At 39.8% G+C, this 27,144-nt stretch overlaps 2 protein-coding genes across 12 annotated transcripts in view; both read right to left on the bottom strand.

Moving 5' to 3' along the window:
* LOC123775051 (chaoptin) overlaps positions 1-1,525 on the bottom strand; it is a 44,331-nt gene extending 42,806 nt beyond the window's left edge. For 2 of the 4 annotated variants that reach the window (XM_045769842.2, XM_069319344.1), the window contains exon 1: positions 1,488-1,516. The gene's annotated coding sequence lies outside the window, so the exon portion shown is untranslated. Of the gene's footprint in view, positions 1-1,487 lie in introns of all 4 variants that reach the window. The other 2 variants (XM_045769840.2, XM_045769839.2) reach the window with 2 other exon arrangements.
* Positions 1,526-5,973: 4,448 nt separating this feature from the next.
* LOC123775050 (interferon alpha-inducible protein 27-like protein 2B) lies at positions 5,974-25,676 on the bottom strand. 8 transcript variants are annotated; one of them, XM_069319351.1, is made up of 6 exons: positions 25,555-25,676; positions 16,729-16,895; positions 12,426-12,504; positions 11,682-11,859; positions 7,982-8,085; positions 5,974-7,310 (listed from the first exon to the last, which is right to left on the bottom strand). In XM_069319351.1, exons 2-6 carry the CDS (start codon positions 16,887-16,889, stop codon positions 7,158-7,160), a joined length of 675 nt encoding a protein of 224 aa, XP_069175452.1. In that variant the 5' UTR covers positions 16,890-16,895; positions 25,555-25,676; the 3' UTR covers positions 5,974-7,157. The 8 variants fall into 8 exon arrangements, with proteins under 8 accessions (XP_069175452.1, XP_069175451.1, XP_069175450.1 ...); XM_069319350.1 differs by lacking the exon at positions 25,555-25,676 and adding an exon at positions 19,455-19,568; XM_069319349.1 differs by lacking the exon at positions 25,555-25,676 and adding an exon at positions 18,906-19,026.
* Positions 25,677-27,144: the final 1,468 nt, after the last annotated feature.

The raw sequence follows: 27,144 nt of genomic DNA on the forward strand, positions 1-27,144 counted from the left end.
AGAGATTGTGTGAGGTAGCGATAATACGAGACTGCGATTGTGTGAGGGTAGCGTTAGTGTGAGGGTAGCGTTAGTGTGAGGGGTAGCGTTAGTGTGAGGTAGCGTTAGTGTGAGGTAGCAATAGTGTGAGGGTAGCGTGTCAAGTAGCAATAGTGTGAGGGTAGCGTTAGTGTGAGGTAGCGTTAGTGTAAGGTAGCAATAGTGTGAAGTACAATTGTGTGAGGTAGCAATAGTGTGAGGTAGCGTTAGTGTGAGGTAGCGTTAGTGTAAGGTAGCAATAGTGTGAAGTACAATTGTGTGAGGTAGCAATAGTGTGAGGTAGCGTTAGTGTGAGGTAGCAATAGTGTGAAGTACAATTGTGTGAGGTAGCAATAGTGTGAGGTAGCGTTAGTGTGAAGTACAATTGTGTGAGGTAGCGTTAGTGTGAGGCAGCGTTAGTGTGAGGCAGCGTTAGTGTGAGGTAGCGTTAGTATGAGGCAGCGTTAGTGTGAGGCAGCAATAGTGTGAGGGTAGCGTTAGTGTAAGATAGCAATAGTGTGAAGTACAATTGTGTGAGGTAGCGTTAGTGTGAGGTAGCAATAGTGTGAAGTACAATTGTGTGAGGTAGCGTTAGTGTGAGGTAACAATAGTGTGAAGTACAATTGTGTGAGGTAGCGTTAGTGTGAGGTAGCGTTAGTGTGAAGTACAATTGTGTGAGGTAGCGTTAGTGTGAGGCAGCAATAGTGTGAAGTACAATTGTGTGAGGTAGCGTTAATGTGAGGCAGCGTTAGTGTGAGGCAACGTTAGTGTGAGGTAGCGTTAGTGTGAGGCAGCGTTAGTGTGAGGTACAATAGTGTGAGGTAGCGTTAGTGCGAGGCAGCGTTAGTGTGAGGTGCAATAGTGTGAGATAGCGTTAGTGTGAGGTAGCGTTAGTGTAAGGTAGCAATAGTGTGAAGTACAATAGTGTGAGGTAGTTATAGTGTGAGGTAAATACAGCATGAGGCAGCGGTAGATAACGTTGCCTACAAGACAAGCGATATATAAGTGACAGAAAGCAACGATAGCGACAGCATGAGTCACCATAAGTGGTTTAGGAAGTATGCTAAAAATATGCACTAGATGATGGTGGTATCCATTGATCACCGCTACACACACCTCTTCCTCCTCCTCCTCGTCTACTGGTATATGTAGTACTGTATTCCCCCAGTCTTACAAACCCTATTCCCGCTGATTATTCCAATTTACAAACGCGTTAATTCCTTATTATATTTCAGTATTTGACACTATGAGTCAAATCAAAATTCTTAAAACAAAATAATAATAAATTTCATTTTCCAGAACCACTATTATCGGTTAACATGCATTCATAACGAACATGGATTGTTGTTGGTTAGAGTTTAGGTTGGTTTAGTGTTCCAGAGAGTAATATGGAGTCTCGGCGTGTACACAGGTGAGGGAGTACACGCAGGAACAGGTGTACAGGACTGGCACCTGGTGCGAGAGACTACCTGGCACACCCTCTCCGCGCGGTGGTCGGGTCACTACTGTCATGGAATTCTCTCCTCATGGAAACTCGGGTTAACCCGGTTGCCACTTTGTTGAGTTCTCGTCGAATTATTCTTTATTTTTACTTTTTACATTTTTGCTATAAATCGTTGACATATTGATGTGTGTATTTTAAAGTAGAATTGTATCATTTCTAACACTTTCAATGATTATTAGTCCGCTTTCGATAATATTTATTGTAAGATAGTAACCGTGTCGATCCCTATTCATTCAGGCATTAGGCAATGTCAACAAACCAGATTCACGTGAATGAAATTTTTTACCATCAAGCTTAATGGAATAAATAATTAACGTATTAGTGCAAATATCAATTAAAAGTATCAATATAATATCCAAGGGCATCCACACTACAAAACAATGGAACATTGGGCTCCACCTAGCGTGGGTTATCTTAGGAAAATCGTCTTTATGGACCTATATGTGATGAGATGTTCCGATGTTGACCTTAATTATTAATTCACTTGTACAGAAAGTATTTTTTTCTTCTCAACCATTTTCGAGTTGGTGCTTTGTGTCTCAAGTGAGCCCCGAGGCTTAGGGTGTGTGTGTGTGTGGGGGGGGGGGGAGGGGCGGATTTTCTGGGAAATTTGTAGTTTTTTTTTTAGGTAATTTGTTCCGATGTGATGCGCTCAACAAATAACATGTCTTGGCTTGTCTATCAACCCATGGCCGGTTATTTACTTCATTAATTTGTATAGGTTGCCTGTGTTCCGGCATCTTTTGTGTAACATACGCGGAAACTTGGGTAAGGATGTATTTATTTCACGTATAATATACGTTCATGTGAAAATATCATAAATCTTAAACTATCATTGATTGCCATATGCAGAGTGTAATGCATAATTTGCTCGTGCAAAGTGTAAAACATGCCAGTTTGAAATATGCATTATAGTGAAGATGTATGTATATTGTGTGGTGTATGCACAATTAGTGTGTGTGTATAGGCGTTCGTGTCAGCGTCTCACGCATGATTTGTTATACATACAACTCTCAGTGTCTCCCACGGCTCGGTCTTTATCGAGTAGTAAGTAATTATCAAAAGAAGGCACCAAGCCGGGAAGGGTATGTAGCACGGGGCAATGCAATGTTAAATGGGATTCTTGTAATGTTATTTGTCTATTTGTACTCACTGAATTTGTGCGCCCCTTGAGGGACTTGAAGTAGAGGGGGGTAGAAATACCCTAAGCTACTCTATTCCTTTGAGATGTATTTATTGCTTATCTCAATAAACATACTTGAACTTGAACTTGAAGCACGGGGCCTTTATCGAGTCGTCAGTGTTTATCAATACATCATTCAATTCCTTGACACAAAACTTACAACTCTGTCGGGTCAGACTACTAATTCATGCAGATGCTTGGACTTAAGATTATTCCGTTGTGTGTCTTGTCAGAGTTATAATTGGCTGTAACCACAGTTTGAACAACTTCACTAGCTATTACCCGCTGCCAGACGTACAATGTGTACACGTCGGATAATTATTACGATAGTTTGGTTTTTCCGATTCTACGTAAGAGGCCTCGATACACAACCCGTCCTCTTAAAAATAACGTCACTTTTCGCTCGTATGCGCGCTATGGCCAAATTTAGACGTAATTTGAAATGAAATCGACTCACAAAAGTGACGTACTGTTCCGTTTTCTGTTTGAGTCGTCCGGCTTACTCGGCCAGCTTAGAAAAGGAAACTTTCCATTAACGTTTTTCATACCGGTTTGAAACTTTGAGAATTTCCTGCCAACCTAACCTATCAGAGAACCCTTAACTTACTGTTGTTGAAAAAAAAAAATCCCAAATTTATTTTAATTTTTTTTCAAATTACGTCCATATTCGGCCATACGGGCAAACGGCCAAAAGCGACGTTCTTTTTAAGAGGACAGGTTGCAACATGTATATATATGTAACGTACGATTATGTTACGTTGTTGAGTAGATTAGATACACGGTGTTTAGTGGGTTTTCATATTTATTTAGTAGTCTTGGATACAGCAGTGTCGTAGACGTTGAGACGAAGCCTGGAGCAGAGCAGAGAGCTGAGTGTAGCCGGAGTCGCGGAGCTCTATGTGGGAGAGCGTTGTAGCTGGATGAGGTCCTAGTCTGCTGCCGAAGCTGTAGCGTCTTGGGGCGATTAAAACTGCATACGTCGAGTGCTACATTCTTGACTGTGGAAATTGTTCTGTTGGCTATTCTCATATCGCTTGCTTATATTTGGTGACTACACCTCAGCTTCCTCCAATAACAGAAGGATGGAAGAACTGTTACCTGTAATTAGGGAAAACATTATAGCTTCTGTACTTAGTGCTAATTAGTTATGCCATTAAGATAATGAGAGATTGGAGTGAGTATAAGGTTTACTCGCTACATATACACTGACTGCCTGTCCCAATTATTATTAATTATAAATTATTGTTAAGTTAGATTCTACCAGTTTTCCAATCTTGCTAAATGACAAACTTCAGCATTTTTTTTTATACATGATTAAATGTTTTTGTTTTATGCAGTTCATTTATGAAGACACTGTAGTGAAGATAGTTACATTGATGATGGGGATGAAGGAAGATGTTTGTAGATAGTATTAAACACCGTATGTTATGTGGTGAAGATGTGGCCTCAAGTGACCTCGAGCACTACCGGTTCTCTCTTAAGTGTGCTTGTATTCACCAAGGAGCTCAACAAGAGAAATGGCGTACATAGGCAAAGAAGGTATATCTTGAGGTTATCTTGAGATGATTTCGGGGCTTTTAGTGTCCCCGCGGCCTGGTCCTCGACCAGGCCTCTACCCCAGGAAGCAGCCTGTGACAGCTGACTAACACCCAGGTACCTATTTTACTGCTAGGTAACAGGGGCATAGGGTGAAAGAAACTCTGCCCATTGTTTCTCGCCGGCGCCCAGGATCGAACCCGGGACCACAGGATCACAAGTCCAGTGTGATGTCCGCACGGCCGACCGGCTCCATGGTACCGTAAGGATACTATACCATATCTGTAGGTCACCATTGAGAAGTCTTAAGGCACATAGGTACCAATGGGGATGTTGACCCATCAGTACCTACTTGACCAGATACATTAGCTTAATGATTCATTCATGTTCCACCGAAACTCATTTTCTCTCTCCCACCAAAAAGCATGCGAGCACTAAAGTAACAGCTCCAGGGCAAACTTTGCTCACAGATGACGGCACCCGACTATATATTTTTATATATATTTAATATATACAGTATATATATATATATATATATATATATATATATATATATATATATATATATATATATATATATATATATATATATTATATATATTTATATATATATATATATATATATATTTGAAATTTAAAAGGTTACAAGATGCTCATTAGTTAATACAATGAGTGTTTAAAGGTAATGAATCTCTGAGCTCCTCTGCTTCCGGACAAGAACCGAGGACGCAGCAGGCGTTTCCTCTCTGGATCGCCATACTGATGTGCCGAAACAAGAAACTGGCAGCCCTTGGGTCTCTGGTGATGTCAATAAGACTGGAACCCAATTCTTTGAAAAATCCCAAGGCGCTCCTACCCCAGGGGCCATGCGTCTTAGATGCTATGGGAACAAAGGTATATTTCAGTCACCTGTATTCGATTGATTTACCCATTTCCCTGCAGTTGGCTGCCCCACCTGCTTGATCAGCACCGAAGTGTATGTAGGTGTCAATGAGGGTGGATACACGTGTAGTCCCACACCAGCTGTCTGCCCCTTTTCCAGGGGTATATTGTGATGCCACCTGGGGTAAGTGCAAGGTCATCCTGGTTTTGGTTCCCTAGGATGCGAGGTTTTATATAAATTTATATAAACTAGTGTTGCCGAAAGCCACTAGACCGTGTCTTTGCCTCATCCCTTACCTTAAGCCAAACCAGAACCTTAACAAGCCATTCTTAACTGCCTCTCATTATCGAAGCACTCTAGTTTCCCTCGTTACTTCAAGGGACCAGCCATGAGAGACGAGGTAAAGTGATACTGTAATAGGAAACAACGAATCTAGATGGTACTAGTACAAGCTGATGTATGGACTGAACTGTGCTAGTCTCCTTAATTAAAACAAATCTCTTATGAATTACCACAAACAAATTTAAGTAACAGTTCCCGTGGCACAGGGGTAAAACACTCGCCCCACGCTTTGCGAGTGATTTGGCCTGGGTTCATATCGTGGCTGGGGAGGATTGACTAGGCACCAGTCCTTAACTGTATGCCTCTGTTTGCCCACAAGTGAATGGGTACCTGGTTGTTAAACGATTTGGTGGGTCATATTCAAGGGAAAATTAGGGTTCAGGACCTGCCCAAAATGCTATGCAAGCTAATGGCTTTACAAGATGTAAAAACTTGTATATACCGTATAAATATCTGATGCACTAAATGCATAACTGCTAATCAAATATAGGCAAAGAAAATTCTAGATGAGAGAATGTTGCTTTATTTTTATCACTCCATCCCCCAAATAAAATGGGCAAATACACAGGATAAAACCTTACCACCGCAATTCAAAGAAAAATTATGAAAAAAAAAGGAAAAACCATGAAATCCATTCAAGTCCTCACTGCATCTTTTAAAGGCCTGTAAACAGAGTTTACCTGAGAGCCACTAACACTAGTGGCCTCAACAAGGACAGGAAGCCAGCGGGTTGTTGAAGGTCCTCCATATTTGCCATGTGAGTGTGAGAGGAATTGGAAACCAGTCAACACAAAATCCATTAGAACCAAGTGAGATTTAACGGAGGAATTTATCACTGCTAATAAAGAAGAACATCTTAAAAGAATAGTCATTTATAGTACTGTACCAGAAAACTGAAATACTGTATTGACAAATTACAAAAATGCTACCTTACAAGCATGTACAGTACCATAAAAAGAAGCCAAGCCGAGAAGACAACATGTTATTGCATTTGGCGTGTACTGTGGCTGCTTGCGTAGAGGAGTTGCGACCTGTGGATGACCTCTTAAATACCCATGGGGTGTGTGCATGCAGCTAGGCGCAATCCGATTCACTCTTTCATACAAATATTTTTATACTATTACAAGAAGGTTTGGTTTGGCAAGGTTTACAATTGCAGAAGAACTGCAATTGTAATACTGAATGTATGATTTTATGATTTGCTTCTTGCCTTTCCCAATTAAAAAAACTCAAGTATATCAGAATACATATAATATTCATACCCTCTTGAGATTACATAATGATTTCTTTTACAGAGTATTTTGCAGTAATGATTATATATATATATATATATATATATAATGTGTGTGTGTGTATGTTAGTTACCACATAACATGCATAACACCTTTAACCTAAATACTGCTGCAAAACTGTATGATCTCAGTCCTAGGCATTTTTATTTCCAATGAACCTTAGCAAAGTCGTTTCCACTACAACTCTTGCACAACATTCTTGTTTATCTAGCCAACACTTTTGACATTAGTTTCACTTAACTTTCCATTTTGTTCATTGTCATTTATACCATCTTTATTATTCTGTGCGCCAACTTCTGGTTTATTTTTTTTAACATCAATTACCTCATTTATCTTAATTTAGTCGTCGTTGTTCTCAGTTTTATCATTCTGCTTGCTATCATCATAGATTTATAAAGGTTACTTTCTCTCTTTATCCTGCTCCTTATCTTCATCTGTTAAGACATCAATGGCCTTAGCAACTCCGACACCTACTGTAGCTCCAGCCCCTGCTAAGGTAGCTGTTGCAGCTGCACCAATCCCTGTTGCACCAGCTGACTGTAGTACTGCCACCTGTCATCAATATATAGTATATCATAAGAACATGTAAACCCTTTTACATTTCTGCCCCTTACCAATTTTGGGCACTACCAGAATCTTGGGGGTCAAATGCAAATAGCTTAGTGATAATTTACATCCAATGCATACTGCGAAGTTACTATACATTGTAAAGTTTTCAATTTGGTAAAGCTTTTAAGCTTGAGTTTTTTTTTTACTTTATGATGGTACAGTATTTTCAAAATGTAATAAAAGCAAAATAACAAAGGCGAGTTAAGGTTAGCCAACATGACGTTGAAAATCATGACTACAGTCATCATTGGAACATTCTGGCATTTTCTTTAAATAACTGTAGGCATCACAAAAATGCTAAAGGGTTAAATAAAATGTCCTTGCTTTTTACAATCATAACACTAGTGAAAATAATAGGAACTACAGATAGATATTGTACTACATATTCAATGTTAATCATATTGACAACACACACAGAGTGGAAGCTGTAAAAATTAAAGTAATATTTGAAAATACACTAAGATATCACCACTCATGACGTAGGAAAAACCTAGGTAAATACTGGTTTTGAAACCGTTATTGATTTATGGAACAAATTACCAGGTAACAATTGACATGGGATTCATAAATGATTTGAAGCAATAGAACCACCCGATACATCCTCAAATACTCACCAAGCTGCCTGCAGCAATTGCTCCACCATTAGCTCTGGCAGCAGAAGACATCATGCTTGCAGCTATGGAGCCACCGGCAATGCCTGCTGATCTAAAGCCGACAGCTGCAAAATAAAGCCTGTACTGTAGTAATGGTAGCAAAGAGTTCCCTGATTAAACTAACTACAAATATATATTACACTTGGTTCTACACGAGAGTAATTAGTGCAGTTATCCAGTCTCCTATACTTAAATAACTTAGTTTGCAAAAAATTACAAGCTAAGCAAATTATCCTCCTCACTCTTTTCTTCCATTAAATAAATAAATACAGTAAATAAATAAATGTTTATTCAGGTAAAGTACTGTACATACATACAAGAGGTTATACAAAAATTGATGGATTTATAGATAGAACTAGTACAAACACTGCCTAAAGCCACTATTACTCAAAGCGTTTCGGGCATTCTTCATTGCTTGATTAAGTGTACATCATTCTGTGTTCATTACTAATACAGTACAGTATAGTGGAACTTCGAGTGACGAGCGACTCCAGTTACGAGCATTTCGAGTAACGAGCGAGCCACTCGCAGAAAATTTGTCCCCATTAACGAGCAAACCACATGGTGCTTCCTAGCGTTCCCACTGGTTCTCGGATGCCTCCGACGACAGTGTTGTTGTTGTTTTGCAAGACGAGCATTTCACATGACGAGCTCGGTGCCGGAACGACTTAAATTCATTAATCGAGGCACCACTGTACTTATAAAATCAAATTATTAATTTATTTAAACTGCACAGTATGAAAAAAAAGGATAACCCAGGGAAACAGAAAATTAGAGCTTATCAAGATCCCCTGTACAGAATACTGTACTGTTCTACAATCTGTCTATTTCAAATTGTTATAAGATGAATGGGATTCATCCTGTAATGATTCAACTGTTATACATCTGTACTCAATACATTTACTGGCATCTTTTGTATGTTTCAGAAGAGTACAATATAGTTTTCTGTGGTAATGCAGTTTTTGTGAATGCGAGTCAATCTAGCTCAAGTAACTTTTCCTTATCTAAGCCCCTAAAATTGCCCAATCACCATCGAACCAGCTTCCTCTGACTAGCCAGTATGTATAGTGAGTGATGCTTTGGAAGGTGAATGTGACATTCCTGGGCCCCCTTAATTTAATAGACAAGAGGCATAATGTACTCCATAACATATCAAGTAGGAAGGGACAAAGGAATATACCAAGTTATGCCATCTAAGAGAGTCCACAGCACTGTTTTATATGCAGTCATATTTGTTACATCAATTGTCATTACATAATTCCATGTTATGACACAGCTGTGTGGGTTAGCAGCACCACCAGCAGTTGAGGAATTTGTTGTAATCATGTCCATGCTCGATGAGCTGATTACTATAAATGATAACTCATTTGATTCTGAATATTTTTAATGCATTATTTGAACACAAACTTGACAGCTCTTTCCATAATTCAGTTGCTATGATGCTTTTTAGCCATAACTTATAAGCTAAGACACACAGTAAAAACTATCACTTCAACAAAGCCTGTCTATGGGTGACCAGTACCTATTGCAGGTAATATTAGCCACACAAGGAATGACCCACATCAGTAAACTTTGCAATTACCCAAGTATTTGCTTGTCAAAATTCATTGGGTAGTATTGGTACGATTGTGGTACACCTCATATTTTGCTCACATTTAAGTTAACTGTTTTCAGTGCCAGCAAAAGGATGTTCTTGTACTGGTACAAGTCCCATCATCAAAGACTGGAAGCCTATTAGGTTTATTGAGGTCCACCTTGACCAGCTATTGACCATTCCCAGGATCAACCCATAACAGTTGCCCAACTCCCGAGTACCTATTTACTGTTAGGTGAACAGAAGCATTAGGCGAAAGGAAATGTGCCCAAACATTTCGCTCCCACGTAGGATAGGATCCTCTATTGTGAGTTGAGAACATAGATCACTGTACTACAAGATCCAAAGTGTTGATATAACCACCAGACACACTGGGCTGGTGCATGACCAATATCACATCCACAAACAAACTGACAACCAATAAACAACTGCTTTCACAAGAGTGTACTCATGGATTTAGCCTGATCCAGTTCCCAGCCAGGACAGAAATGATTTGGTCAATCTTTCCTTTCATGCTAGACCTCCGTTCTCCTAGCAGTAAATACGTACCCAGGAGTAAGGTAATTGTGATGGGTTGCATCCTGGGAAAGGTCAGCAGTTAACCTCAGGAGACCTTGTAATAACCTGAAGAAACTCTGCTACCTAGTAATGTATTAAACATTTTGAAAAAGAAAGAAAGGAACTCGTAGAGTGAGGGAGAGTCAGGTGGAAGGGAGAAGTGAGGAAGAGGATGGTCAGGAGAAAGGGAAAGTTTAGAATGAGAGAAAATGGGTTAGAGTAGGTAAGAGGTAGACAGAAAAGGCAGAAGAGTAGAAAGTGCTGCCACCATCCATTCAAGATTTATTTATAAGACAAGGAATGGAACTTCTGTCCAACAATATTATCAGATGTTATCAAGTAGCCACTGTAAGCATATAAATCACAGTCAAGAATTTTCAAGTCATAATATTTAGCAAATAAATTTCAGTGCTCTCCACTCTAACTTTTACTATATCCATGAGCTAGGGATCAGAATTAAAGACAATTTAAAAAGTTAATCAATTATTAATTTGTATGTATATATTAAAGAAATATTCACAATCATATGGATATCATAACTCTACTATTTCACTTGATGTTCAAATATCAACATTAATTGAGGCTGAGTCACCACACAACAAATTGAGCAACTACGGCTGACTGCCCATGAAAATCACACTTACTTGAATTGGAAAACACCAAATATAGTCAACCTTACATACTCACTCACCAAGTCTGATTACAAGATGGTTAGCAAGGAGGGGTGATACAGCTGACAGTTTCCCCACTGGCCTCGGGGACAGGCCTGAGTAGACCTAGCAAGGCTCCTCTCTCCCAGTCTGTGTATCTATCTATGATGTACAATTCCATGGGTATTTAAGGGGGGGAACCTGGAGGTAAACTCTGCCTACCAGGAGATAGCCCCTGGTGAAAATCTGGACACCTGTGATAGCTATAGGTACATTGATCAACAAATACTGTTAGCTGAAAGTAACTACTATATTTCCATGTCGACTTTCAAATTTAAAGTTGTCAAAGCGACCGCAAGTTCAATGACATTTTTAATATTCATGAATCGACCATGAGTCAGAAAATCAAGTTCGTTTAAGATGACTGAACAAGGTGGTGCTGCCATACTATAGGGACATATCATTGGCAGCATACATAGCAAATCAGTTAATAATAAAAAATACTCAATGAATTGTGAATAGAAAATGAGCAACATGTACCAATAATGTACCAATAACATCCATTTTTTTTTTTTTTAGTTCATTATGCACCCCCATCCATACCCATCTTGTAGCAAAATACAAAAAAGCAATGACACTCAATAAAAATCAAATAGGGGCATTTGAGACAATCAAAATCTTAAATAATGAGGGTGACCTACAGTATAGCAAAATAGCTTGTGTGGTTGGATCTCTATAAATGCCAAGTTTGATTTCTGGGCAAGGTGAGGTGTTCAGGAACATTTTGTGAAAAGGAAAAAAATGTTCAGAAACAGCTTATACCCAACAATGGTAAACCATGTATGTAAATGGAACATACCTGTTAAGGCAACCGATGCAGCAAGCACGGCACCAATACCACCAGCAACAGCAGCTAATCCATACCCCACAATCTTTAAGCCCAAAGGCATCTGCTCCTTAGGAGTGGAAACGCGTCTCTTGTCGGGGTACTTGCTCTTCTTCGAGTATTTGCTGCTGCTGTTATCACTATCACTTTCCTGTTAGAAATAATAGACTTGGGCAAGTTCTTTAACTATTCCAAATTACAAAAAATATACTTAAGTGTGCTTTTTCTGATTTTACCTAATAGAAAATTATTATTAAACACTAAAAGTAAAGGTGACAAAAAGACCACTGTCATGATTAACACGGAACGTAATGAGGATACGTAAAATTACAGAAATAGGTAAAGTTTGTTTTAAAAAGGAGCATTAGAATTACAGCAACAAAACTGAGAAATGTTATAATATTTTATTTATACAATACACTGTATACAACATGTTGGGCATATTAAAGTTGTAATGTAGTAGGTAAAATAATTTATTATATAAAACCACTAATTATGTACTGTATAGCATTTCAGGCAGTACAGTACTTAAAACTATTTAGTTACTTTAAATTGTTGATTATTAGAACACTTAATACTATATATAATGTAAGCTAACAAGCAACAGCTAATTACCTGGCAGTACAGTACTTAAAACTATTTAGTTACTTTAAATAGTTGATTATTAGAACACTTAATACTATATATAATGTAAGCTAACAAGCAACAGCTAATTACCTGTGCATCAGATTCTAAGAGGTCCATAACGAGCCTATTGACAGGCAGGTCTTCCGGTTGGGGTCCTTCATGACGCCTCCTAAAGGGCACAAAACATTAGCTAAAAATTGGATGCTCTTTTACCATTCCCAATAGGACTCCAGTCACACAAAGACAAGTTAATTTGCCAAGGTCAAACATAGTACCGGTAAAAGTAAAATACGTACTGGATTTTTCTTTCAGGGCGATTAGAAAGGTTGCTCTTTCCCTATGCCTTTGAATCATGTCTCATTGAAATCATTGGCAAATCCGATTTTGTTGACATTGTTTGTCTTAAAAGAATTTGCTGTAAAGTCTCTTGTGCACCCTCATCTGGACTACAGTATCCAAGCATGGAGACCCCACCTACAAAATGATGTACTGTATCTGATTTGGATAAAGTTCAACAAAGAGCAACAAAAATCATCCCAGAACTAAGTCAATTGTTATATCAGGATTGGCTGAGGGCCACAGGACTTACACTGCAAACCAGACATAATAGGGCAGATCCTCAAGACCTTTAAAATACAGTATTGAACAAGTTGGAGCATATTAATTCACACCATTTCTTTAAAAGACCAAATAATAATAATTTTTTTAATATAATAATAGTAATAATAATAATTATAATTATTCACAATGGGTTGTGAGATTACGTATAATCGGTATTTGTACATTCATGCAAAGTAACACAGACACACACAGCATTTCAGGCAGTACTTAAACTAACATATCACTTAAGATGAAAAGCTACCTTTTATATCAACAAATAACAAGGTTTTATATCAACCAATAACTACAAATATAAACTGAAAGGTGAATACACTGGTCTTCAAATGTAATGCATACAAGGGACAACAGCTTGAAATTCAAGTTAAAATGCAGAACAGGAAACTGGTGCCTTGTTAAAGGTTCCCCATTGTTCTTAAGAATGTTTTTCCAGCTGAATTTTAAACTTTAGTAATGTCTTGATATTATGTCTTCACTGGGTGGGCAATTCCAATTCCATCATATTATATGGGTGAAAAAGCATCTTCTGTTTTCTGTCCTAAAATTGTGACATGTTGATCTTCAAGTCCCCTTGCATGCATTACAATTGATTTTTTATAGAAATGGTCTGGATTAATATTTTCCAATTTGTTCAGTATTTTAAAGATTCCTCTGATATCAACCCTGTCCTGGCTGGATTTGCAGTGTTAGTCCTGTGGCCCTCAACCATTCCTTGTATGATAGTTGACTTAGTACTGGAATGACTTTTGTTCCTCTTTGTTGAACTTAATCCAAAGCATACATCTTAAGTGCGGGGTCTTTGTACTTGAAAACAGTAGTTCAGATGAGGGTGTACCAGAAACTTGTACAGTTAAATATCAACTATTTTTTCCGTGAAGTCAAAGGTTCTTTTGATTATTGTTAGCATTTGATTTTTTTTGTTAATGGCAGCTCCTATTTTGTTGAGTAACTTTCAATGACCGGAGGATTGTAATTTCTTTGGTCCTCTTTCATCATCAATTTGCTGCATGATTGTGTTGTTATAACAGTTATTTACCTGAAAGCCACTAACACTAGTGGCCTCAACGAGGACAGAAAGCTGGCAGCTTGTCAAAGGTCTCCCCATTTGCCTTGATCTTTCCCAGGTAGATTTTAAATCCCAACACAGTTTTGGCACTTACAGCTTTGGCAGGTAGGCAGTTCCATAGGTTTATAATCCTGTGGGTTAAAAAGCATCTGTTCTGTCCTACATTGAAGTTTGTTAAGCTTGAAACCATTGGTCCTTGTTTGTGTTACATCTGATCTTTTGAAGAAATTCTGAGGATTGACATCCTCGAACTTTTTCAGTATTTTAAAAGTTTCAATGACATCCGCCATGTCATGCCTGGCATGGTTGTTGTTAGACCCGTGGTCCTCAACCATTTCTGATACGAGATGACTTGGCCCTGCAATGACTTTAGTTGCCCGGTGTTGCACTTTCTCCAGAGCAGCTATATCCTTCTGAAAGTGAGGTCTCTATGCTTGGATACAGTAATGCAAATGGGGGCACACCAGAGATTTACACAGTTGAATCACTACCCTTTTTTCCTTAAAGTCAAAGGTACGCTTGATTATTCCGAGGGTTTGGTTGGCTTTTCTGACTGCTGCTCCTACCTGTTGTGCAACTTTCAGTGAGTGGTGGATTTTGACTCCCAGGTCCTTTTCTTCATCAATCTGCTGTAATGGAATGTTATTAATTTAGTAGTTGTGGCATGGGTTGTTATGCCTCACATGCAAGGTCTTGCATTTATTGATATTAAAAAGCATTTGCCAGTCTTCTGACCATTTGTGGAGTTCAGGTAGATCTCTTTGTAAGGCTTCAATATCATTTCCCACTTTACCATAAATCTTTGTCATCTGCAAATTTGATGATGTGGTTTGTAATATTCTCAGCTATGTCATTAATATAAATGACAAAAAGGTTGGCTCCAAAATGGACCACTGAGGTTACCACAGTTCTCCATACAGATTCATTCCCATTTAGCACGACCCTTTGTTTTCTTGGTTTCAACAATTGTTTTATCCATTCTAGTATTTTCCCTGTTTATTCCATGGGCCTGTAATCTCCTTGCAGTCTTTCATGTACCTAATCAAAGGCTTTAGCAAAATCCATGTATTACATCCATTGGAAGGCCATCGTCTGAGTAGCTGATGACCTTTTCCAAAACCGTGAGCAGGTTTGTAAGGCAGGATCTATTTTTAACAAACCCATGTTGTGTTGATTGTACAAGACTGTTCACTGAAAGATGGTGAATGATTCCCTCCCAGAGAATTCTCTCCATAAGCTTGCAGGTGTGTGATGTCAAACTGATCGGCCAGTAGTTTTCTGCTGAGCTCTTTCTGCCTTTTTTTTATAAATAGGGGTGACATTTGCATATTTCCATTTAAGGGGAGACTATCCCTTGGTCCAGAGTATTTATTTATAACCCTGTGGGTGAAAAAGCATCTGTTTTCAGTCCTACAGTTATGATATTCTTATTTCCCTGCATGCAGGTCTTGCATTTTCAATATTTACAACTATTTGCCAGTGTTCTGCCCATTTATGGAGTATATTTAATTTTCTTTGCAATGTCTCAATATAATTTTTGCTTCTTACTTTACCATAGATCTCGATATCTCCAAATTTGAGGATGTGGGTTGTAATAATGTATGTCATTGATACACACGATAAATGTTTGGGCCTTAATATGGATCCAGGTTCATTTCCATTTAGGACAGCCCTGTGCTTTCTTTGACAACCATTTTTTTACACATTCTAGTATTAACAATTTATTTAATGTGTTTGGACTTTCCTTGCCAAGAGAAGCCTTCATCAGTGCTTTACATCAGTGTGAACACTATGTAAAGTATTTATTCAGGGCTGCCTTTTTATTAATTATAACTCAGTAGCTCTCATGTTTCAAGGGACCTTTGTCTTTTTCTTCTATACTGTATAAGTATAAAAATACTTGGGATTTTTATTAATATTTTAAGCAAGCTTTCTTTCACAAATTCTTTAAATGCCCAGATCAGTTGAAACCTTACTGCAGAATATTGCATAATCCATATGAGGATCATAAATACAAAATTTGTCTCATGTCTTTCAGGATGCCAACATGAGAGCAGAATTATATCTAGGAACATTAGAATATGCTGTAACACAGACAGTGAAATGTAGCCTTTCTGGCATGGTGCTTTGTTGAGTGACTTTGGTGGGGGGAAAGGCTAGATTATAGAAAACAATTATATAAAAACAGCCCTAATGAGTAATTATTTAATTCCTCAGTTCCCTTATAAACTCTAGATGTTACTGTATATAACCACAGCTGTAAAGCCTGTAGGCAGACCAACTTTATCATAGTGATTGTTTTATAATCCTTATATTATGTATACCACAAGACCTACATCCCAGGATATAAATAATTTATGTTGTTGGGAGCAGCAAGCATGTGCAGTATTTAGTCTTATCAATGCCCTAGGCCAACCTTCAGCCCTAGGCCAACTTCTAACCTTTCCCAGAATACAACCCACAATTGTCTAACTCCCTGGTATCTATTTACTGCTAGGTAAACAGAGGCATCAAGTGAAAGGAAACATGTCCAACATTTCTGTATTTCTGGATCCTCAATTGTAAGCCGAGGATGTAGACCACTGTGCTCCAAGGCCCATGGGCTTTCCACATTTTCCCCTCAGAAAAGTAATGCCATTTTGAACCTCATTAGACTGTATATGGAATATACATTCTGTATATAGAAACAGACAAAGATTTGTTCCTTACCTGCAGAGCGGGCAATTTATGGCATGTGTGAGATTACGGATCTTAACAAGACACCGTCTGCAGAACGTATGGCCACAGGCAGGAAGGGCAACGGGAACACGACGATACGCGTCAAACCGGTTCTCGCACACCTGACAGTTCCTCCAAGCATTACCTGCCATTTTGGCCTGTAAGGCAAATTATGAGTTACCAACCAATGCCTTTTAGACACCTTTATTACATTTCACTTCAATTGTATCATTCATACACAATCTGAAAAGTAAATGTAATTATAAATATAATTGTATAATTATAAATGTAATTATAAAATGGCCTTTATAATTATACAATTACATTTGAAATTACTGCACAGTATGATTACATTTGCAATTATACTATTATATTTGTAATTATACAATTACATTTATAAAAGTGAAGGAAATACTCAAACTGGGATAAGTTTAAAGTGTAGATAACAGGGCAATCACAGATATAGTGTTGGAGAGTATGTCCCAGCTCTTGTTCAAATAGTTTACAACTGGAATGTTCACCATTGGGGGGATTCATTACCTGCAGCCACTTGCCATAGATATCAAGATTCCAGCCCAATTCTGGCAATCACACTGTCTAATAAATGCTTAGCATTTTATTTGGCTTTACCAAAAATGCACTATTGTATATTTTTGCTGTTATTACTATTATTTAATATATATCTGTACTGTTGCTAAAACTACAGATTATATAATGTAGTAGTCTTTGCCTGTCATCATTATCACTTTGATATTGTACTCACTTAGTTCTGCTTGCGGGGGTTGAGCTCTGGCTCTTTGGGCCCACTTTTCAACTGTCAGTCAACTGATTCCCCCCCCCCCCCCCCCAGGAAGCAGCTTGTAGCAGCTGTCTGACTCCCAGGTACCTAATTTACTGCTACATGAACAGAGTCATCAGGGTGAAAGAAACTGCCCATTTGTTTCCGCATGAGCTGGGGATCGAACCCGGACGCTTAGGACTACGAATCCCGAGTGCTCTCCACTCAGCCGTAAGGCCTAACCGGGCAGTTTTTGTATCATTACTAAATTTCTTGAACATCTTACGCATTTCTTCGTCTTTGCGATAAGTGCAGTTTAAATGAAGTTCTTTGCCTACTTCTCGTTTTGTACTAAATTTACCCTACTATACATACAAAAAATTTAAGAAAATTATTCAAAGTTTTGAGGGTCCGTCTAATTACCCAAAACTACCCAAACTTACTCAAAGCTACACAAAGCTTCCTAGCATTACATTAGTAATGAATAAATATGATATTTATTCATTATAATGTTGGTGCTGAATGTAGAACATGAAAAACTTTTACTGAAAAAGTATGATTTTATAACGAAATTAAGACGAAAATAAGAAGCTGGTGACGCCAAAGCAAGTCGACGGTCCAAACGACAATGTTTGCTGGCATATGTAGTGGGTTAGTGTGGTAGTGGGTTAGTATGTTAGTGAGTTTAGTGGGTTAGTATGTTAGTGGGTTTAGTGCATTAGTGGCATATGAGCCTCCTGTACCTACCTAATCTAACCAACCTAACCTAACCTCTAAGCAACAATATACAGTATCTTGAATAATTTGCTTATCTTGGATAAGTCGCTCCACAACATTGTCGCTTGGATCGTAGACTTCCTATAGACTCTCATACCATTTAGTTTTGTCTAATTTCGTTATAAAATTATATTTTAGAGTAAAAAATATATTTTTTCATGTTCTACATTCAACACCAACAATATATTGAGTAAATGTATCATATTAATTCATTACTTACGTAACGCTAGGAAGCTTTGGGTAATTAGACAGACCTACAATCCTGTTTAGAACCTGTACTTTAGGTCGATCTCGAACCCATTGTTGATGTGACGACTTATATTGAATTTTGTAACTAGCTCATCAAGATTGTAACTTGCTTAGCAAAATGAATTATGGGGTTCAGTCCCGGAGCCCATTATGTGCCTCTGTAACCCTTTCCACTACCACCCACAAGATGGGTATGGGGTGCATGATAAATGAACTAAACTAACTCAGTACCTTCAACTATACCTCTGTATTATGTTCTTATATATGCAGATTTTATAAATATAATAAATAATCGTAGTAAATTTACATGCTGATGAGGAAATAAAAACTTAAAATTATATACGAGACGGTAAATATCGTTGACCGAAGAGGACAGCTGCCGCACGTCCACGTCCCCCCACTCCGGTCCATAGAATGGGGACTGGTCAAGTCGTATACTGCAATTTCGGATACCGGGCTAGAAACAACTTCGTTCACTGAGAAGTTTGTACATACAAACCAGTCCGTTCGTATATGCGCTGGTTTGTGTTCGCTGTTGTTCTCGTCTGAATAAATACATGGCACTTGTTCATATAATTAGCGCTTCCATTATTAGAATTATTTATCCATTATTAGAATAACAAGGTGCAAACCATATCCCCTTACAGTTGAAATCTATTTATTTATATACAAGAAGGTACATTGGGTTGCGAGAGTACATAACATTTATTAAGAGGTACATTGTAGCAAGATTTGAGATTAAAGGATTTAAGACTAACACGTTTAGAAACAAGGCGCCCCCGAAGGAGGCTATTATTTGTTATGAATTACCCAACCTCTAGAATTACCTCTAGAATTACCCAAATCGGCCCAAAACTACACAAATCGTCCTAGCATTACGTACGTAATGAAGAAATATGGTATATTTACTTACTATAATGTTGATGCTACACGTAGAACATGATCAAACCTATTTTTACTCTGAAATAATCTAATTTCATAACGAAATGAGACGTAAATATGTGAGAGGTGACGCCATAGGAAGTCGACAGTCCAAGCGACAATTGTGTGGAGCGACTTATCCAAGATATATGGTCGCCTGGAGAGTGTTTGCTGCCATATCAGCCTCCTGTACACAGTGATCCAGTCGTCGCATTTCATGGCTCAAATTGTCGCAAATTTAATTGGTGATATTAAGAAGTAGAATGTGTATTTATATAATATCTTTCATAAACAGCTACTAAATCTTTAATATTTATTAAACAAAACATGTCTGGAAGTTAAATCAACTCCACAGGACAATAAATTTGTTATATAGATACTAGCGTTATTCGTTGGTATGCGTTCGCAATTTAAACTGCTCATATCCTTTTCGTTCATTGAACACCGAACCCTACACAACCATGCACAACTCATAGTCCAACAAGTCACACACCCGGAGTAATGCAATCGGAACCTGACAAGTTGTGTAACCGGAGCCCGACCAGTTGTGTAACCGAAGCTTGACCAGTTGTGTAACCGGAGCCCGACCAGTTGTCTAACTGCAAGCCTAACATGAACGAACCAAACAAACAACCTCTGGATCACAACCATGCACGAACGGAAGCCCGACCATGCACAACCCAAAACTCAGGTGACACCCCCGGAGCCCGACCAGTTACTTAACCGGAGCCCGACCAGTTATTTAACCGGAGCCCGACCAGTTATTAACCGGAGCCCGACCAGTTGTGTAACCTGAGCCCCACTAGTTGTGTAACTGGACCCCGACCAGTTGTGTAACCTTAAGCCTAGCAAGTATACATCTCATCCAACCCCCACAAAGCTAAACAGTCCCAGCTGAACACAACCAAACTCCATTCCTAGCTCGACCAAACAAAAATCTGCTTAGAGCTACCTAAAACCCTCCACTTGCCCTAGAAACCAACTATGGAGCCATAGCAAACAATTGAACTATATACAAAAGAAAGAAACCCGGATTTCTAGCAAACATATAAACAGAGCCTTAGCAAACAAACCTGGAGCACTAGTGCACAAACAACCTCTGGATCACAACCATGCACGGACGGAAGCCCGACTATGCACAACCCATAGCCCAAGGGACACCCCCGGAGCCCGACCAGTTATTTAACCGGAGCCCGACCAGTTATTTAACCGGAGCCCGACCAGTTGTGTAACCGGAGCCCGACCAGTTATTTAACCGGAGCCCGACCAGTTATTAACTGGAGCCCGACCAGTTATTAACCGGAGCCCGACCAGTTGTGTAACCTGAGCCCCACCAGTTGTATAACCGGACCCCGACCAGTTGTGTAACCTTAAGCCTAGCAAGTATACATCTCATCCAACCCACACCATTAAGCTAAACAGTCCCAGAGCACAACCAAACTCCATTTCTAGCTCGACCAAACAAAAATCTCCTTAGCCTTACATAAAACCCTCCACTTGTCCTAGAAACCAACTATGGAGCCATATCAAACAATTGAACTATATAAAAAAAAACGAATTTCTAGCAAACATATAAACAAAGTCCTAGCAAACAAACCTGAAGCACTAGTACACAAACAACCACTGAAGCACAACCATGTACGAACCGGAGCACAACCATGTGCAACCCAAAGCCCAACAAGTCACACCCCTGGAGTTATGTAATCGGAACCCGACAAGTTATGAAACCAGAGCCCGACCAGTTGTCTAACCACAAGCCTAGCATGAACGAACCAAACAAACAACCTCTGCATCACAACCATGCACGAACGGAAGCCCGAGCATGCACAACCCATAGCCCAAGTGACACCCCCGGAGCCCGACCAGTTATTTAACCGGAGCCCGACCAGTTATTTAACCGGAGCCCGACCAGTTCTTTAACCGGAGCCCGACCAGTTGTGTAACCGAAGCTTGACCAGTTGTGTGACCAGACCCCGACCAGTTGTGTAACCGTAAGCCTAGCAAGTATACATCTCATCCAACCCCCATAAAGCTAAACAGTCCCAGAGCACAACCAAACTCCATTCCTAGCTCGACCAAACAAAAATCTGCTTAGAGCTACCTAAAACCCTCCACTTGCCCTAGAAACCAACTATGGAGCCATATCAAACAATTGAACTATATACAAAAAAAGAAACTCAAATTTCTAGGAAACATATAAACAGAGCCCTTGCAAACAAACCTGGAGCACTAATACACAAACAACCACTGGTGCACAACCATATACGAACCGGAGCACAACCATGTACGAACCGGAGCACAACCATGTGTAACCCAAAGCCCAACAAGTCACACCACTGGTGTTATGTAATCGGAACCCGACAAGTTATGAAACCGGAGCCCGACCAGTTGTCTAACCGCAAACCTAGCATGAACGAACCAAGCAAACAACCTCTGAAGCACAACCATGCACGAACGGAAGCCCGACCATGCACAACCCATAGCCCAAGTGACACCCCCGGAGCCCGACCAGTTATTTAACCGGAGCCCGACCAGTTGTGTAACCGAAGCTTGACCAGTTGTGTAACCAGACCCCGACCAGTTGTGTAACCGTAAGCCTAGCAGGTATACATCTCATCCAACCACCATAAAGCTAAACAGTCCCAGAGCACAACCAAACTCCATTCCTAGCTCGACCAAACAAAATTCTTAGCGCTACCTAAAACCCTCCACTTGCCCTAGAAACCAACTATGGAGCCATATCAAACAATTGAACTATATACAAAAAAAAAGAAACCCGAATTTCTAGCAAACATGTAAACATAAAGCCCTAGCAAAAAACCTAGAGCACTAGTACACAAACAACCACTGAAGCACAACCATGTACGAACCGGAGCACAACCATGCACAACTCAAAGCCCAACAAGTCACACCCCCGGAGTAATGCAATCGGAACCCGACAAGTTGTGTAACCGGAGCCCAACCAGTTGTCTAACTGCAAGCCTAACATGAACGAACCAAACATACAGCCTCTGGATCACAACTATGCACGAACGGAAGCCCGACCATGCACAACCCAAAACTCAGGTGACACCCCCGGAGCCCGACCAGTTACTTAACCGGAGCCCGACCAGTTATTTAACCGGAGCCCGACCAGTTATTAACCGGAGCCCGACCAGTTGTGTAACCTGAGCCCCACCAGTTGTGTAACCGGACCCCGACCAGTTGTGTAACCATAAGCCTAGCACGTATACATCTCATCCAACCCCCACCATTAAGCTAAACAGTCCCAGAGCACAACCAAACTCCATTCCTAGCTCGACCAAACAAAAATCTGCTTAGAGCTACCTAAAACCCTCCACTTGCCCTAGAAACCAACTATGGAGCCATATCAAACAATTGAACTATATACAAAAAAAAAGAAACTCAAATTTCTAGGAAACATATAAACAGAGCCATTGCAAACAAACCTGGAGCACTAATACACAAACAACCACTGGTGCACAACCATATACGAACCGGAGCACAACCATGTACGAACCGGAGCACAACCATGTGCAACCCAAAGCCCAACAAGTCACACCACTGGTGTTATGTAATCGGAACCCGACAAGTTATGAAACCGGAGCCCGACCAGTTGTCTAACCGCAAGCCTAGCATGAACGAACCAAACAAACAACCTCTGAATAAATAAATAAATATAAATATGTTTATTCAGGTAAGGTACATACATACAAGTGATGTTACATAAATGGATTGATATATAGATAGAGCTAGTACATACAATGCCTAAAGCCAATATTACGCAATGCGTTTCGGGCAAGAAAAACATTAATATCTAGAACTTAATACTAATTGAGCATAAAGAATAAAAAGTGTTGAAAACAAATACAAATAAAGATAAAAAAAGGGGGAACATGACTGAAAAAGCAGCACAAATACAATAGGTTGACAAACAGTGTTGATTAAAAAAAAAATAATAATAATAAAATAAAATAAAATAACAGACATGGGTTGACAATAAAGGAGTGAGGTGGGTTACAGGGAATTTATTAGGTAGTGTTTAGTTTTTATCTTAAACTGGTTGAGAGAGGTACAGTCTTTAACATGGTTGGGAAGGTCATTCCACATTCTGGGTCCCTTGATTTGTAGAGCATTTCTAGTTTGATTAAGTCGTACTCTAGGAATATCAAAACTGTATTTATTCCTGGTGTGGTGCTCATGGGTTCTGTTACAACCTTCAATGAAGCTTTTGAGGTCAGGATTGGCATTACAGTTCAGCGTTTTATATATGTATAATACACAAGAGAGAATGTGCAGTGACTTAATATCTAACATATTCAGAGATTTGAGTAAGGGTACCGAGTGATGTCTGAAGCACAACCATGCACGAACGGAAGCCCGAGCATGCACAACCCATAGCCCAAGTGACACCCCCGGAGCCCGACCAGTTATTTAACTGGAGCCCGACCAGTTATTTAACCGGAGCCCGACCAGTTATTTAACCGGAGCCCGACCAGTTGTGTAACCGAAGCTTGACCAGTTGTGTAACCAGACCCCGACCAGTTGTGTAACCGTAAGCCTAGCAGGTATACATCTCATCCAACCCCCATAAAGCTAAACAGTCCCAGAGCACAACCAAACTCCATTCCTAGCTCGACCAAACAAAATTCTTAGCGCTACCTAAAACCCTCCACTTGCCCTAGAAACCAACTATGGAGCCATATCAAACAATTGAACTATATACAAAAAAAAAGAAACCCGAATTTCTAGCAAACATGTAAACATAAAGCCCTAGCAAAAAACCTAGAGCACTAGTACACAAACAACCACTGAAGCACAACCATGTACGAACCGGAGCACAACCATGCACAACCCAAAGCCCAACAAGTCACACCCCTGGAGTTATGTAATCGGAACCCGACCAGTTGTGTATCCAGAGCCCTGGAATACAGCTGGAAAGGATCATCAGGTCAAATAGGGGGACCTTTGACAAGCCGCCGGCTTACTGCCCTCATCGAGGCCACTAGTGTTAGTGGCCCTCAGGTAAATTCAGTTCCCGGAGGGGTGTCCCCGCTCCTTCCTGTTGGGAAGTTGTTCATCAATTGCAGTATCATACTATCATGCAAGAGGAGCCACACATCTATGGTTCATCCAGTAATATCAGCGGACTTCTAGATGTTACTATACTGCTCGGCTTAGACTCGGTTACAAGTATCTCTGGGAATTCTCATTATCTGCTGATGTAGATCTGACCAAATGTAAACTGTATCAAGATTGTAACTTGCTTAGCTTCAGTCCCTGAGCCCATTATGTGCCTCTGTAACCCTTTCTACTACCACCCACAAGATGGGTATGGGGTGCATAATAAATGAACTAAACTAAACTATTGCAGTATTTGTACATTGAACTGTCGCTTGTCAGTAAACTTAGTTGTTAACTATTAACTTCATGAAATAATATTACCTTATACGCGAGAATAATTCTGAATACACAGCGAGAAAATTGATGAATGAGGCTTTGGGTCAGGCGGCGGCGTAGGGGACCCTGGCCTGAGGACAGGCAACTGTAAATGCTTCTCCCTCCACATACTTCAAGTGAAAATAATTGCCAACAGAACCTAAATACCGAACCTACTATACGCCTAATTAATTATAGAATATAAAATTAATTTATACACGATAAAAACTTTTTAATACACAGTACATGAAAGTCGATAATAAATGCGTCTTGGGATGTGGGGGAGACGACCGCCGCGTTAACGAGCCTAGCCTGACGACGAGGTAGTTTAACACTGGGGAAGTGTATTCTACATAATATCCTACCCATATAATGTTGGCAAATCATGATCCTCAAAAATCTTCCACAATATCCGAGAGACGACAGACTATTTAGCATTAGTGGAATACAAACATTTGAATACTACACAACCCGGATGAAAAAAATAGGGAAACAATGACCCTCGGAGACATTATACAAAACTCAATGCTATAATAGCGAACAAATGTATAATGCATTAAGCATTGTAGGTGGAGGTAGACTATATATTCATGCATACCTCCCAACTGCTCAGATATATTTGAAAAAAAAAAAAAAAAAATGATCAGCCTTACCTACACGGGACCGACGATGCTCACGCCACGGCTGCTTCCTGACAACTGACCGGGTCGGCGTCGATGACCCCGTAGCGACCAACCAACCCAGAGACTCCCTGCCTAAAATTATTTGAACAACGTATTGAAATTCCTAGCGTATAGCGCCAGGAATGTGTAAATTAATATTTATATGCATTATAGGCCTTTCTAAAGTAATTTATAGATCTGAATATCATATATTGTCTAACAAACGAATTATTTAAGTTAAAATTTTAATTATGCCAGATACAATTAAGTCTCATCGCACACAAGAAGATTCGTCGGCGGATTTTTTTTTATTTATATATAAAAAAGTTTTTAAATTCTTGTAAAGCCAGTTTTTAAATTCTTGTAAAGCCACTATAGCATGCATAGCGTTTCGGGTAGGTACTTAATCCTAATGTTTATCCCGGAGTATGACCCGCCAAATCGTTTAACAACCTATTCTCTGTCGGGTGAACAGTTAAGGATTGTCGTCCGGTCAGGCCTTCCCGGCCAGATCAAAGGGCTGGCGAAGAGCCGGGCACGTGCTTTACCACTGCGCCACAGAGACTGCTCCGTGGCGTAGTGGAATTTTGAATTTTGAAACCTGACTAACATAGCTCAACCCAACCTAACGTAACCCACATCAAACCAATCTAATCCAACCGAGCCCAATGAAGCCTAACTTTAATAACATATAGCCTAATACAGCCTAGCATAACAATACATCCAGATTTAAAACAGAAAATGAGTTTAGTCGAATCGCCTCGTGTCCGCGTGTAACCAGAACCCGACCAGTTGTGTACCTATACTGACCTAGCAAACAAACACCTGCAGACGAGGAGTCACAATAACGTGGCTGAAATATGTTGACCAAACCACACACTAAAAAGTGAAGGGACGACGACGTTTCGGTCCGTTCTGGACCATTCTCAAGTCGATTGTGAGAATGTACAATTGACTCGAGAATGGTCCAGGACGGACCGAAACGTCGTCGTCCCTTCACTTTCTAGTGTGTGGTTTGGTCAACAAATACCTCACATAACCAGACAAACACCCTCCTAACTCTATCAAGCACACTGAGAGCCGTACCAAAGTAGGGAGAATCCACAGACGAGAACGTGGTTGTAAGTATAGGTCCACAGACATGGGAACCAGTGCCCATCATCTGGGTTGGAGGGCAACAGTGCATTGCTTTGCTTAGAGAGTATAATGCTGCTAACACAGCCCTGCCTTCAATATGCAAACTTTTCAGGATTATTTAATTAGCTAAGATTTACCTGAATTTACAATAGGCTGACTGAGTATACTAAGATTCAGGTTTACAGAGCCTGTGTCCTGAGCAATCTCCTTTATGGCAGTGAGTCTTGGACACTCCGCGCCCGTCAGGAAAGACAGCTGAATGCCTACCACATGCGCTGCCTTCGACACATCTTGGACATCACCTGGCAGGACAAGGTGACAAACAACAACGTCTTGGGGAGAGCAAGAATCAACAGCATGTACACAATGCTGAAACAGAGACGAATGCGCTGGCTCGGGCACGTTGTGTGAATGGGCGACGGCAGGATCCCCAAGGATCTCCTG

Source organism: Procambarus clarkii, chromosome 92 (genome assembly GCF_040958095.1).
Source record: "Procambarus clarkii isolate CNS0578487 chromosome 92, FALCON_Pclarkii_2.0, whole genome shotgun sequence".
NCBI classification, from domain to species: domain Eukaryota; kingdom Metazoa; phylum Arthropoda; class Malacostraca; order Decapoda; family Cambaridae; genus Procambarus; species Procambarus clarkii.

Bases quoted from the DNA above. Each gene is read 5' to 3' on its own strand.
- LOC123775050 (XM_069319345.1), bottom strand. From the start codon at position 18,952: ATGGACCGGAGTGGGGGGACGTGGACGTGCGGCAGCTGTCCTCTTCGG. The intron at 12,505-16,728 runs GTAAGGAACAAA...TGTGCCCTTTAG, and splicing joins ATAAATTGCCCGCTCTGCAG to GAGGCGTCATGAAGGACCCC. The intron at 8,086-11,681 runs GTATGTTCCATT...TTTATTTTGCAG, and splicing joins TGCATCGGTTGCCTTAACAG to CTGTCGGCTTTAGATCAGCA.